Source organism: Gymnodraco acuticeps, unplaced genomic scaffold (assembly GCF_902827175.1).
Source record: "Gymnodraco acuticeps unplaced genomic scaffold, fGymAcu1.1, whole genome shotgun sequence".
Lineage (NCBI taxonomy): Eukaryota > Metazoa > Chordata > Actinopteri > Perciformes > Bathydraconidae > Gymnodraco > Gymnodraco acuticeps.
The window spans coordinates 1,524,963-1,536,974 of record NW_022989867.1 but is presented as its reverse complement, the minus strand read 5'-3'; the positions used below and the strand labels follow the sequence as shown (position 1 = coordinate 1,536,974).

The 12,012-nt window shown below is 44.8% G+C and overlaps 1 protein-coding gene across 1 annotated transcript; it reads right to left on the bottom strand.

Moving 5' to 3' along the window:
- Positions 1-398: 398 nt before the first annotated feature.
- LOC117533060 (outer dense fiber protein 3-like protein 1) lies at positions 399-10,835 on the bottom strand. Its single transcript, XM_034196682.1, has 6 exons — positions 10,278-10,835; positions 1,589-1,820; positions 1,345-1,446; positions 949-1,070; positions 719-859; positions 399-642 (listed from the first exon to the last, which is right to left on the bottom strand). The coding sequence occupies exons 1-6, from the start codon at positions 10,833-10,835 to the stop codon at positions 466-468; spliced, it is 1,332 nt and encodes a 443-aa protein (XP_034052573.1). The 3' UTR covers positions 399-465.
- Positions 10,836-12,012: the final 1,177 nt, after the last annotated feature.

Sequence of the window (12,012 nt, the reverse complement as noted above, 5' to 3'; positions counted from 1 at the left end):
TCCATTGACTTTCAACAACATCGTGTTTTTTGGCGAGGGATGCGTTGGCATGGAAACGGCATACGGTGAGATTTCAGATTTCACGTAGAGCTGCTGAGGTATGTACCGGTGATATAAAAGTGAATATTGGGGGACGATGGGACCGTGTCCATTGGAGTTACAGCGACAACGTTGTTTATGGCGAAGGATCCGTCGCCATGGTAACGCCAAATAAAGTAATGTCAGATTTGACCTAGAGCTGTTCAGGGCTGTAGTGTTAACCATCATGTGAAGTTTGGTGGCGTTCTGAGTATGTCAGTTGGAGTTATGACATCATCGTGTTCCATGGCGAGGGACCGCCTAAAATCGAGCGAACGCAACTTACATACTCAATAGTGTGGGCAATCCCCACAGGAGCAATTTGGGGTGAAGTGTCTTGCCCAGTGGGGTTTGAACCTGTGCTCCCTTGATCCAAACACCAATGCTCTATCCACTGCGCCACACGCCTCCAGATATGCTAGTAACCCACAGCTTAAATGAAGTTGACACCAAATACATACCTGGTGTTTGAATATTGCTGATTTCTTTGCCCCTCCCTGACATAGAATAGGCAGGAGCACAGTGGAAGACTGACTTTCCAGCTTTGGATCTTGTGCAGGTCACCTTGGTGGAGAGAAATGTTAGTGGAAATGCTACATATTTGTGATATATTTATTTAATCTTCAATGTGGTTTCTTACCATCTCAGGATAGTATGCACCAGGTCCTGGAGTCTTTGTAGATACCCCAGGTGAAAAGTTGCGGCCTGTCATGCTGATCTGAGGAAATCTTTTCATGTAAATATTAGGGTCCACAACGTTGTACGCAGCAGGGCCTGGAGTCTGGAGGGGAACACAATTATTGAAAAATAACTACATCCCAGGATTTCAGGATTTATTGTTTAAGACATGTGTTTGACACTTATATGTACCTTACTTAGGTCCTCATAGAAGTTGCCATGTTTGTTGCGGCCACAAAGAGAGAAAGAGGGAGCTGTGGATTTGACCACAGTGTTGTTTCCCAGCAGAGGGGGCAGAGAGTAGGAGGCTGGACCTGCAGCAGGAGCAACATACAGGGGAAGTTGATATGCATTACATGTTACTTGTTACATTACATGTTACTTGTTAGACGCTTTTATCCAAAGCGACTTACATACTCAATAGTGTGGGCAATCCCCACAGGAGCAATTTGGGGTGAAGTGTCTTGCCCAGTGGGGTTTGAACCTGTGCTCCCTTGATCCAAAAACCAATGCTCTATCCACTGCGCCACACGCCTCCAGATATGCTAGTAACCCACAGCTTAAATGAAGTTGACACCAAATACATACCTGGTGTTTGAATATTGCTGATTTCTTTGCCCCTCCCTGACATAGAATAGGCAGGAGCACAGTGGAAGACTGACTTTCCAGCATTTTCTGGGGAGTATGTGGCTGAAAACCACAGAAAGTTTTTATCACAAATGAATGTATGCATCATGACAAGAACAGCATATTTCCAATTTTGAGTGAGTAGTCGGAGATTTGATATCAGCCTTGTTTCATTTTTTGCAAATGTGCAAGGGGGTTTGCTGACCTGGTCCAGGGGTCTGGAATAGTTTTGGATCCTTTGGACGGCTGTAGAGAGAATAAGCAGGAGGGCGTACTCTGGTGATGTTGGAGGGAATGAGGTAGCTCGGTCCAGGGGGGATCTCAGTCTTGGTTTCATGACGTGATCCAAAGGTACACTGCGGTGCTGTTTTCTTTGTAGGGTCATGTTTCGAAGCACCTTTATAAAGGAAACAGGGACAACAATGTGAGTAATAATAATATTAATCATAATTAAAGCTGCGAGCAGCGTTGAGCGGGTCTTCGACGTTCCGCAGGCTGTTGTCCGCACGTCGACGTGTGTAGGTGTCTGGAGGACTGGGCCGTTGGCAAACGTGCGAAGTTTCAGGCCGATCGGACAATGTCTTTGAGTTACAGCAGTAACACAAACGATTTTGTTTAATGGCGGGCGATCTGTGTCCATGGCAACGGCATTTGATGACACCCCATAATACGCCTAGATGTGTTGAGGGCTGCATCGTTATCAAACCGGTGAATTTTTGTGCCGTTTGGAGCATGTTAACAGGATTTATGAGAAAACCATGTTTCAAGGCGACAATTTGGTTACCATAGCAACGATATTTGAATAAATGTCAAAAGTTCCACATATATGTCTCGAGGGCTTGACGGTTAATACACATGTACAGTTAGAACAGTTTTTGACCATATACACAGGATTTATAGCAATATCGTGTTTAACGGCGAGGGGTGTGTTGCCATGGCAACATATTTTGAGGAGAACTCACTATTGTCATATTGAGGTGTTGAGGGCCGGACCATTAAGTGTCATCTGAAGTCTGGTGCAGTTTGGACCATTTTCCATTGAATTAGGACAACATGAGGTTTTTTGGCGATGGACGCGTTGCCATGACAACGGCATGTGAGGACATCCCATAATTGACATAGAGCTGTTGAGGGCCAGAGCATTAACTGTAATGTGAAGTCTGGTGCAGTTTGGACCATTTTCCATTGAATTAGGACAACATCCGGTGTTTTGGTGAGGGACGCGTTGCCATGGCAACGGCATGTGAGGACATCCCATAATTGACATAGAGCTGTTGAGGGCCGGACCATTAATGATAGTGTGAAGTCTGGTGCCGTTTGGAAGATTTTCCATTGAATTACGACGACATCAGGTTTATTGGCGAGGAACACGTGACTGGGCTAACGCGGCCTATCAGCCGTCATCATTTCCGAACGTTTTCTGTGCTTCTGCCGGTCGATTTCCCTGTTTTGTGTGTTTTTCGCAGGTTTATCGGTCGCTTCGCGACCGATTTCAATAGGGTCTTCGCCGACCTAGGTCTCAGACCCTAATAAACATTGAAAGAAAAAATACATGGATAAAAGTTACAGTGCAGTTTAAGATATGAATAGTTCAATTAAAAGCAGCGACAAAAAGAAAAGTCTTCAGCCTGGATTTAAAAGTAGTAAGAGTTGCAGCGGACCTGCAGGGCGACACACTTTACCTCACATTTACTATATTGATTGTAAGATAGCACAACTAAACAGAGTGCAGACAGACTACTGAAGCCTCCTTTCCACATTAACTTAAACCTCTCTGTCAAGGTCAGGTTTAATGCAGTATGCTGCGCTCTTTCATTCTAGTAAAACTCCTCAGAAACCATTAGAAACCAGTATTTGACCAATAAACAAAACAATTGACAAAACTTTGAACTATGAAATATATTAAACTTTGGTGAGCTTCAGCAGGGTAATGCCATATAGGTGCTCCCTCACAAATACCCAGGGGTTAAATTGGCCCGGTACATAGGACTCTGACGTCATCACCCTCACACATTTGTCATATGTTTACAAAAAACGATATATGTTAAGACTTTTCTCGTTCTTAATATAGACTATATTTAGGGTCGATATGTGTTGACTTTACTTTAAAATAGCAGATCTCTGTGACCGGATATAGTTTGGCTTAGTGAACATGTGTCTCTTCCTTGGAGACTCCGCTGCTCCTTCGCGGCTCCTCCGTGCAGCGGTGTGTGTCAGCGACGTGCAGTCAGGGGAGACACGGATTGGCCATCGGGAGAGTCGGGACTTAAAGAGCAACTTGCAGGTTAGAGACACCAGTGTAGGAAAATGATGAATACACTAGATTTTCCCAAAGATATATAGAAATATACACTACAGTGACATCTGGCGTCGTTTTAGTAAGACATTTTCACTTCCGCATAAAAAAGCCTCCGCACGTGACCTCCTGCGTGTGACGTAACATGGGGGAGAGCGGCCGGTCTAACGTATGAATAAACATGGATCACAATGCTAGTTTTTACACAGAAGAGGTTGAAAATATATATTCAAATGCATATGATTATAATTATGAGCCTGCTATGCGTCCAAGAGACCAGGAGCAGCCAAGGATTAGGAAAAATAACGGCCATCGGAGAGAAATGGAGCTTTGGTGTGTGGAGAACAGAGCTCTGTCTTGGTGAGTGGCCGGCGTTAGCTACAGTTAATGTTAGCTAACTTCAGTCACATCACAACATTGTAAAGTTAGCAATCATATATCAGGCTATAACTAAAGTAGTATTGATAATACAGTAACGTTACTGGCAGGACTGTTAATACTGATCCATAACAGAAACTAATGCGCAAGTATCAGCCGTATCTCGCGTTACCTAATGCAATTCCACACTACAGTGCTGTGTACCGGAGGGGAGACGCGAGATACGGCTGATACTTGACGATCTGGTGGAGAAAGGTTGTGGAGCCTCCGTTGATATGCCGTTGTAAATAGGCGCGTTCACACCGCAGTACTTTTCCCACTTTAGTTCCGAAATGTCGCGTTCACACCAAAAAGAGCCGGAACTAAAATTAGTTCATGAGAACCTTTTCACCCCCTTTTCCGTCCCTGCTAGAGAGCAGGGACTTTCGTGGGAGAAAAAGGTTCCTATGTCTGATTGGCTTGGCGGATTGCAGACCACGCCCCGTAAAACTCCCAAAAAGTTTTGTGAAGCCGCCATTTTATTATCCTCTTATTAGCATTATTAGCATTAGCCCAGCGAAGAAACGCAGAGAGACTAACTTATGGCAACACAAAATAAAACATGGGAGCGGTGGAGATGAGGAGGTGTCGGCGTTCTGGCGATTTACTCGGAAGGCTTCAGTAGAAGCTGCTGGGAGTCCCAGCAGCTTCTACTGAAGTCAGTCCCCAACTCCGGGGACTTCCGGCCGGGGACTTTGGGCGGCAGTATACGCCGTGAAGTGGTTTGCGGCCTGCCAGTAAACCTAAAGCAGAAGAAGAAGAAGTGACGTCAGCGGCTTCATTTGCCTAATCCTCCCCCAGGGACTTATTCCGGTGTGAACGCGATCTGTACTTAGTTCATGAGAACTAAAGAGTTCTCATGAACTAAGTTCTCATGAACCTTTGTGGGAAAAGTACTGCGTGTGAATGCGCCTATAGGCTTGATTGAAAGCAGGTGTGTAGTTGGGGAGGGTGCACAGCTGATTGCAGCAGGTGAGTGGAGGTTGAGCTGGGAGCCAGGAGTGACAGCCACCACGCCCACACAAACAACACAGACAGGGGGAAACAAACAAACACAAAGGAGACGGCTGGAGCAGTACAGCCACCACAGCGTTACCTAATGCAACTCCACATTACATCTTACGGTGCCGTGTACCGGAGGAGAGAGAGAGAGCAACGAAGGGGGGGAGAGAGATGTAATACGGTTTCCTGATAAAGCTGTGGAGAGTATGTGCTGCAGGGTTAGGTGGATGCACAACGCACCCAGGAACGAACGCTAGCTCCGGTCCTTTTCCCGTGAGGGAAACTGTGGACTCGATGTCCTGACAGGCTGGAGTTTGTGCAACCTGCACAAACACAAGCTCACCATGATTACAAATGTGACCCGCTCTATCGAAATCAGTCGGAAGTCGCAACGGCTCATTTCAAAATAAACGTGGATTTGCGTAAAAAACTATTTTTTCGGGGTTTGGGTGTTTTGTTTGATTTTAAACAAACAAAGTCTTGGCTTTCAGAATATGAAACTTTTATTTCCAAACTCACACGATAAATACATTCTTTAAGCTTGTAAAGGGAAGATGACAGGCAATCTGCTCTTCCGCAGCGCCGCCCCCCCCCTCCCTCCGGCTGACATTATGAATGTAAGCGTAGAGTAATCATAAATAACACGGCAGGGTCCGTTACAGTTTGTTTTCATCTGATTTCAATTAAAAAAAGTCTTGGCTTTCAGAATATTAAACTTGTTTCGGCAAATTCAGATGATAAATACAACTTTGAAGCTTGTAACGTTATAATTACAAGCGGAGAACGGAGTAATTTAACGTCACAGCAGGCATAACAACAGCCGGTGTTTCTCGTGAGGGTTTTCCCCGGGAAACAAACGCAATACACACAAACGCAAAATTACACAAACACACACACACACACACACTCGCGAGCTTCCCCCAGACCAGTAATCCAAACGAAAATATCTTCCCTCCGTAGTATTTTGATGATTTGCTCCGCTAATAATTAATCAGATCGATGGATTCCAGAGAAGAGAAAACTTTGAAGGCCTTTTTCTCAAAATGATGACTCGGTGACAGTCATTATATAATGTGACATATTTCGCTTAATATTTGGAGTAAAAAAACAATCCTGATATCATTAGAAAGCTAGGAATATCCTCTTTCCAGCAGTGTATACAACTCAAAATGTGTCTTCGGGTCAATGCGACTGATTTCGATAGAGCAGGTCACAAATGGTGAAATGCAATGTAAAATTACCGAAAAATACCAGCTCACTAAATCACAACCGCTCAAACTACAAACTACTACCGCGGATTGGGCAGAGAACGAGTCCGAGAAAGTTGCTCCCCCATGTGACGTAATATGACGCGTTTGACGTATGACGTTAAAAAAAAAGCAGTTTTTAGTAGCAGAGCTCAAAACGGCTCCTTTTCCTCTAAATTCTGGCTAGCACTTAGCATGTGGGACCGGACAGCTTTGAACCCCATCGACAGACTCTTTCTCCCCCCCCCCCCCCACAGAGCGGAGCGAGGCAACATTTTACGTACGGCGTGCTATGCATGGGGCCGCCTTGAGGGGGTTTCCCGACATGTCGTTTCAGTCAATTAAAGGGTGATTCATGTTGTCGTTGCTGTGGACCTTCTTAATACCTTGGAAAATGCCGCTTAATACTTTTTAATAGCCTTAATTTTCGCTAAATTGATTTATCAACTTTGAATATACTTTTTAAGACCCCGCGGACACCCTGGACATGAGTTAAATCACTCAGTTGCCCCTTTCACACCAACGCAGCTCCTGTTCTAGCTCTGTGCTTGCGCTCTTCTGGTTCGGAACCGGTTTTTCTTTTCAGCCCCCGTTTTGTTTACACCGCCCAGAGCCCAACTGGTGCTGCCGCTGCTGCGTCATGACGTCACCGTTTACGTCGCTGATTTTCTCCCCAACGGCGCTCACATTAACAACAATGGGGTACTGCGTCGGGTCGATGACCGTGTTACTTTTAATCATACGGAGCCAGATTAAATAAAATAACTACTTCTCAACCCTTATACTTTTCTCCAGAGTGCCGTGGTTCATTGTTTATTAATGTGATTCAGCTGTATTTACCGACCGCTGCAGTGCTGCTCGTCCACCGGAGTTTATTCTCCTGTTAACTAATTAGTATTCACTGTCTGACTGTCACACAAGCAGCTGATACATATCCCCAATTCCCCATAACGGCCCGTCCACACACAGGCATGAAAAAAATCTTTCAAAACTTCGCCCATTCACTTGAATGGGGTGACGTAGAAGATTTGTAATCTTCGCCGAACTGCATTGTGGGGAGCGGAGTATGGCTTTGCAAGCATCGTGAGCATCTAAAGTTGAGCAATGTTCAACTTTTTATGCTCCCGATGCTTTTGAAGCTGGCATCAGCCAATCAAATCCCATTTATGCAAATCCCGCCAGTACAAGCGCTAGCCAATCAAACCCATAGACTGTATATATAAATGGACGTAGGGTCCGTGACGTCACCCATAGGATTCTGCAGAGTTGCCGAGAAGCCCTTAGTAGGCGGAGTTGGTCACTAACGGCTCGACAGTGACGTCAGAGTTCAACTCCCGCCTGCTCCAAATAAGGGCAAAGAGGCGGGACCTCCTGCCACCGAGCTGGAAGTTCCAGAGCTAGCTGAAGCTACCAAGCTAAGCTAACATGCTCCCCATCTGCACACTGCCGTGGCATTTTACGTTTCTAAGGTAAGCGGACATGAAACTATTCAGCAAAACTATAAATAATAATCTAAATTATTGAGTTTTTAGCATAATACTTCAGAATCTTAAAATCCCTTAACATTTGTATGCAATTGTGCTAAATTCAAGCAAATATTAATATGTTTGCATGACATTAGTTATTTATATTTTGATATCACTTAACTATACATTTAAGTCAAGCCAAGGTACATGTGATGGTAGCTAGTTAGTACTCTTACCTGTGAGGCCTCCTCCAAACAGCATAATAACCAGACTGTATCATTAAAACTAAGTACCAGTTCTAGATCCTTGACTTTAGACAAACAATTCAAAAGACAAAATGTATTTAAAGACCAATCTTTATTTGAATATGCCTCTTAACCTGAGATATTAGTTATACAGTAATAGTATTGACAATCTAAAAAAACTGAGCAACTCAATAATCAACTTTATGTTTCTTATTGTCTGGCTACTATTGTCAGCTACAGGTTAGCTTAGCCTCAAGAGAGAGATCAGATCAGCTGCTGAGTCTGACGGAGACACGCAGCTCTGCATAATCACCTGAAGCCCCGCCCACTGTTTAGCGAGCTGAATACGCAAAATGCGTATATGAAGTGTCATGAACGCAAGAAATCATACCCTCGTGGGGGCGCGCTCATGTGATTGGCTTAGAATGAAGGAGACATCTGATTGGTTATAGATAGAAAAAATTACAAGTACGAATCGGCTGCCGGTCAGGGGAGTCTCAAAAAACCCACACACGAATGCACAGCGATCCATGCACAGAAAGTGGTTTGTGTTTGCAGGTTCAGGGGATTTAAACGGAAAACAAATATGTGAGGATCAAAAATACATATGTAAAACTTTTTTCTGTATTTGAATTTTATTTACATGTATATGAAACGGAACACATTTGTGTGTGCATTGAAAAACACAAGTATGGATCCGGAAATACAAGTGTGAATCCTTTTGCGGATCATGAAATACAAGTGTGAATCCTTCTGTGTGCACGTGTGTATTATGAGACTGTTCTGAGCCCATATTACTGTTGCATTTAACTCTATATTAGATTCTGTTGGTTTTTGTCAGAGTGTAAATAAACCAACCCACTGCTATAAACACACTCTCGACCTTGTTCTGACTTATGGTATTGAAATTGAGCAACTATTAGTCGAACCGCATAATCCTGCTTTATCCGACCATTTCTTAGTAACTTTTGAAGTACTGTTACCAGACTACAAAGCATTAGCCAAAAGCTCCTGCAGCAGAAACCTATCTGTTAGTGCTATAGCCAAATTTAAGGAGGCAGCACAGCAAACCAGGACAACACGGAGGAAAAGGCACAGACAAACTGCATGATATGCTATTCAATGTTTATTGAATTCCATGTATTTGCAATGGATGTTCCTAAAACAACACATTTAACATCATCATCATCATCATGCTGCTGCTGCTGCTAGTCCTTTGATAGTCACCTGTCGGTCTCCTGTCCTTTCTGAAAGCCATAAAGATGACATTAGTCATTTAGATAACTTGTGTCCTCAATTACCATGGGATTACTGAAACTAGATGATGATTGCTTTTATAAAAAAATTATTTATAAAAATATGAGGAGAAGTTTATGTTTAATCCGTTCGTTCTTTGGTTTTTCCGTTTCAAAACCGAATAAGAAAAAATTAAAACCAGTGTTGTTTTATTGTTTTGCTATTTTAAAACAAAAACAAAAAAACAACACCGGTTTCTATTTTTTCCCATTCGGTTTTGAAACGGAATTTACAGACCCAGTTCGAACTGCAGGTAAGTGTTATAAATATATCTGTCAGCTTATTATTCGGGAGTATCCTGGCCAGCCCGATGCATGAGTCTGTGATTGCTTCTCGGCTTGTGCAGTTACCTGCACCTTGTGCAGTTACCTGCTTTTAACCGTTTAACCGTCATGGGGCCACAAGATCAGTCAACTAACCAAAGTTAACTGTCCTTGTAGCCTAAAGCCATCACCGATGGATGCTTTTAAGTTCAGTCAACTAACCAAAGTTAGTTGGTTAGTTGCACAGACTATTGATAATTAACAGAGAAACTCAAGGGGCCTCTTTTAATATCTGGAAATTGCAACAAGACTTTCTGCCATTCAAATGTAACACACTTCTTATATATCAGGTGATATAATCTTCAATTCTTCACAAGGTGGGCTGCCACAAGCGGCTCCATAGGCGGCATGCAGAGCAAGCCGAGCTTCTCCATGCCTTCAAAGTCCAAAGAGGAGGCTCCCTGGATTGGGGCCTTGCTGCTGAAAGGGCGGTCTCTCAACGAGACAGACACCTCGTCCAGCAGCTCTGGAAAGACTGGGAGAAGCTGCCTCGTCATCCTCGCGGCTTGGGGCAAGTTCTTCCCCTCATAGCGAGATCTGGAGGTCTCCTTGGTTACTTCAGGCCAGGGGATGTCTAGCCTGGACGAAGCGCGTTGGCATACGGCCTGCAAGTCCATGCTGAGGCGGGGCGAAGTTGGCGCGCTTTCGCCTGGGGGAGCGGACACCGCCTCCGGCTTGGCAGCCTGAGCAGATGGGACGAAGATGTCATCTTCGTCTGAGTCGGATAAGAGGAACTTAGAGGTATCCTCTTCATCTTCCTCCATGTAATCCAGCTCCAGGACATCCTCCACGGGTGGAACCACGGTGAGGTCCAGTTGGGAGCCCCAGCTTGTCACAGCGCGGGGCTCCATTCCCGCGGCTGCCGCCGCCGTTGAGCCCCAGCTTGACACAGCGCAGGGCTCAACTCCCACGGTGGTCGCCACCATGCCTTGATTGCCGGCCGGCAAATCAACAGGCATGAAGGGGTCTTGTCCCGACAGGCTAGCTTGGCGCGCTAGCCGTCGGCGGAGGCTCTTGGTGGTGAAGCGGGCACAGTGTCCGCACGAACCGGGGGCGTCGATAGCCTTTCGGGCATGTTCCAGCCCAAGGCAGGACGAGCAGACCTGGTGTGAGTCCGTGCTCGAAATCTTGAACCTGCAGCCGCAGAGTCGAGCCTCCATATCCTCTGGTGTGAGGGAGAGAAGGGTCCATCCTCGCTCGCCATGGTGTCAATGTGGAGGGACAAACCAGTAACAGGTATGTTACCGTTTAAAAAAAAAACAAAAAAAAACGGCGGGGCAGATTTTAGTATTAACTGATGTGTTAATAAATCAAATCTTTGTGCGAAGTAAAAGTAGCCGGCAAGCGTCCGGCGACCGAAGGTTAGCTTGTGGTTCAGTCTGTGGACAGTTAAGCTAGCCCGGCTACTGATATTGTTGAGATGTGCTCCGAAGCGAGAAGAGGTGTTTGAAAGACGCTGCGACGTAGCGCAAGCTACTTAAATGGTGGGTGGATTCCCTGACGTAGTGGTCAAGATCACCAGCCAATCAGAATTGGCGTAATGAGATTGATGCTTCTGATGCATACACGTTGAGGCGCATCCCATAGTGAGACATCGAACGGAGTGTTATGAATGAGAACCTCCGACATCCACTACCCTGAAGAGGTACTGGGCATCCACGACAGCCAGTATTACCAAGGAGTGGGTGGACTTGTAGTTGAAGTAGAGCAGGGGTATTCAACTCAAATTCAACGAGGTCCAGTTAGAGAAAATCTCCCCATGCAAAGGTCCGGAACATCAAAATGTCGAACTTGCTTTATGAATTAGTGTGATATATATTGAAGTAGCCTGTAGCTTTATCAACGTCTGCATGCAGGGGCGCCGCCAGGGATTTTGGGCCCCATGAAAATATATCACATTGGGCCCCACCACCAGGCACAGGCCACTTTGTTTATAAATTACCTCGAGGGCCGTACCAAATGGTCTAGCGGTCCGTATACGGCCCGGGGGCCGGAGGTTCCCCACCCCTGCTTTAATATAATAACATTAGTATTAATATCATAACCAAAATGTCTGTGATTAACATTTTGTTTACAGACTGATCACTCAATGCTTCAAACTGTCCATCATCCTAAATAGACTAAAAGCAGTTTTTTGTTTTATATAAATCATTGGCTATGTGGGAAAATACTGTGTTTGAAATGTATAATTTAAATGAGATGTTAGCTTTATGTTATATATATATATATATAGTATTCCAGTCTCCCTTCAGATATGTTAGGTGGCATTCAACACAATGCTGCTCACCTCCTTCAGTTGGGAGAAAAGCTGGTTCAGGTTCAGCCTTATGGGGGGAC

Coding starts and splice junctions, on each gene's coding strand:
- LOC117533060 (XM_034196682.1), bottom strand. CDS start 10,835: ATGGAGGCTCGACTCTGCGGCTGCAGGTTCAAGATTTCGAGCACGGAC. Junction 1,071..1,344: donor CAGCAATATTCAAACACCAG/GTATGTATTTGG, acceptor CTCCTGCTGCAG/GTCCAGCCTCCTACTCTCTG. Junction 643..718: donor GTGCATACTATCCTGAGATG/GTAAGAAACCAC, acceptor CTCTCCACCAAG/GTGACCTGCACAAGATCCAA.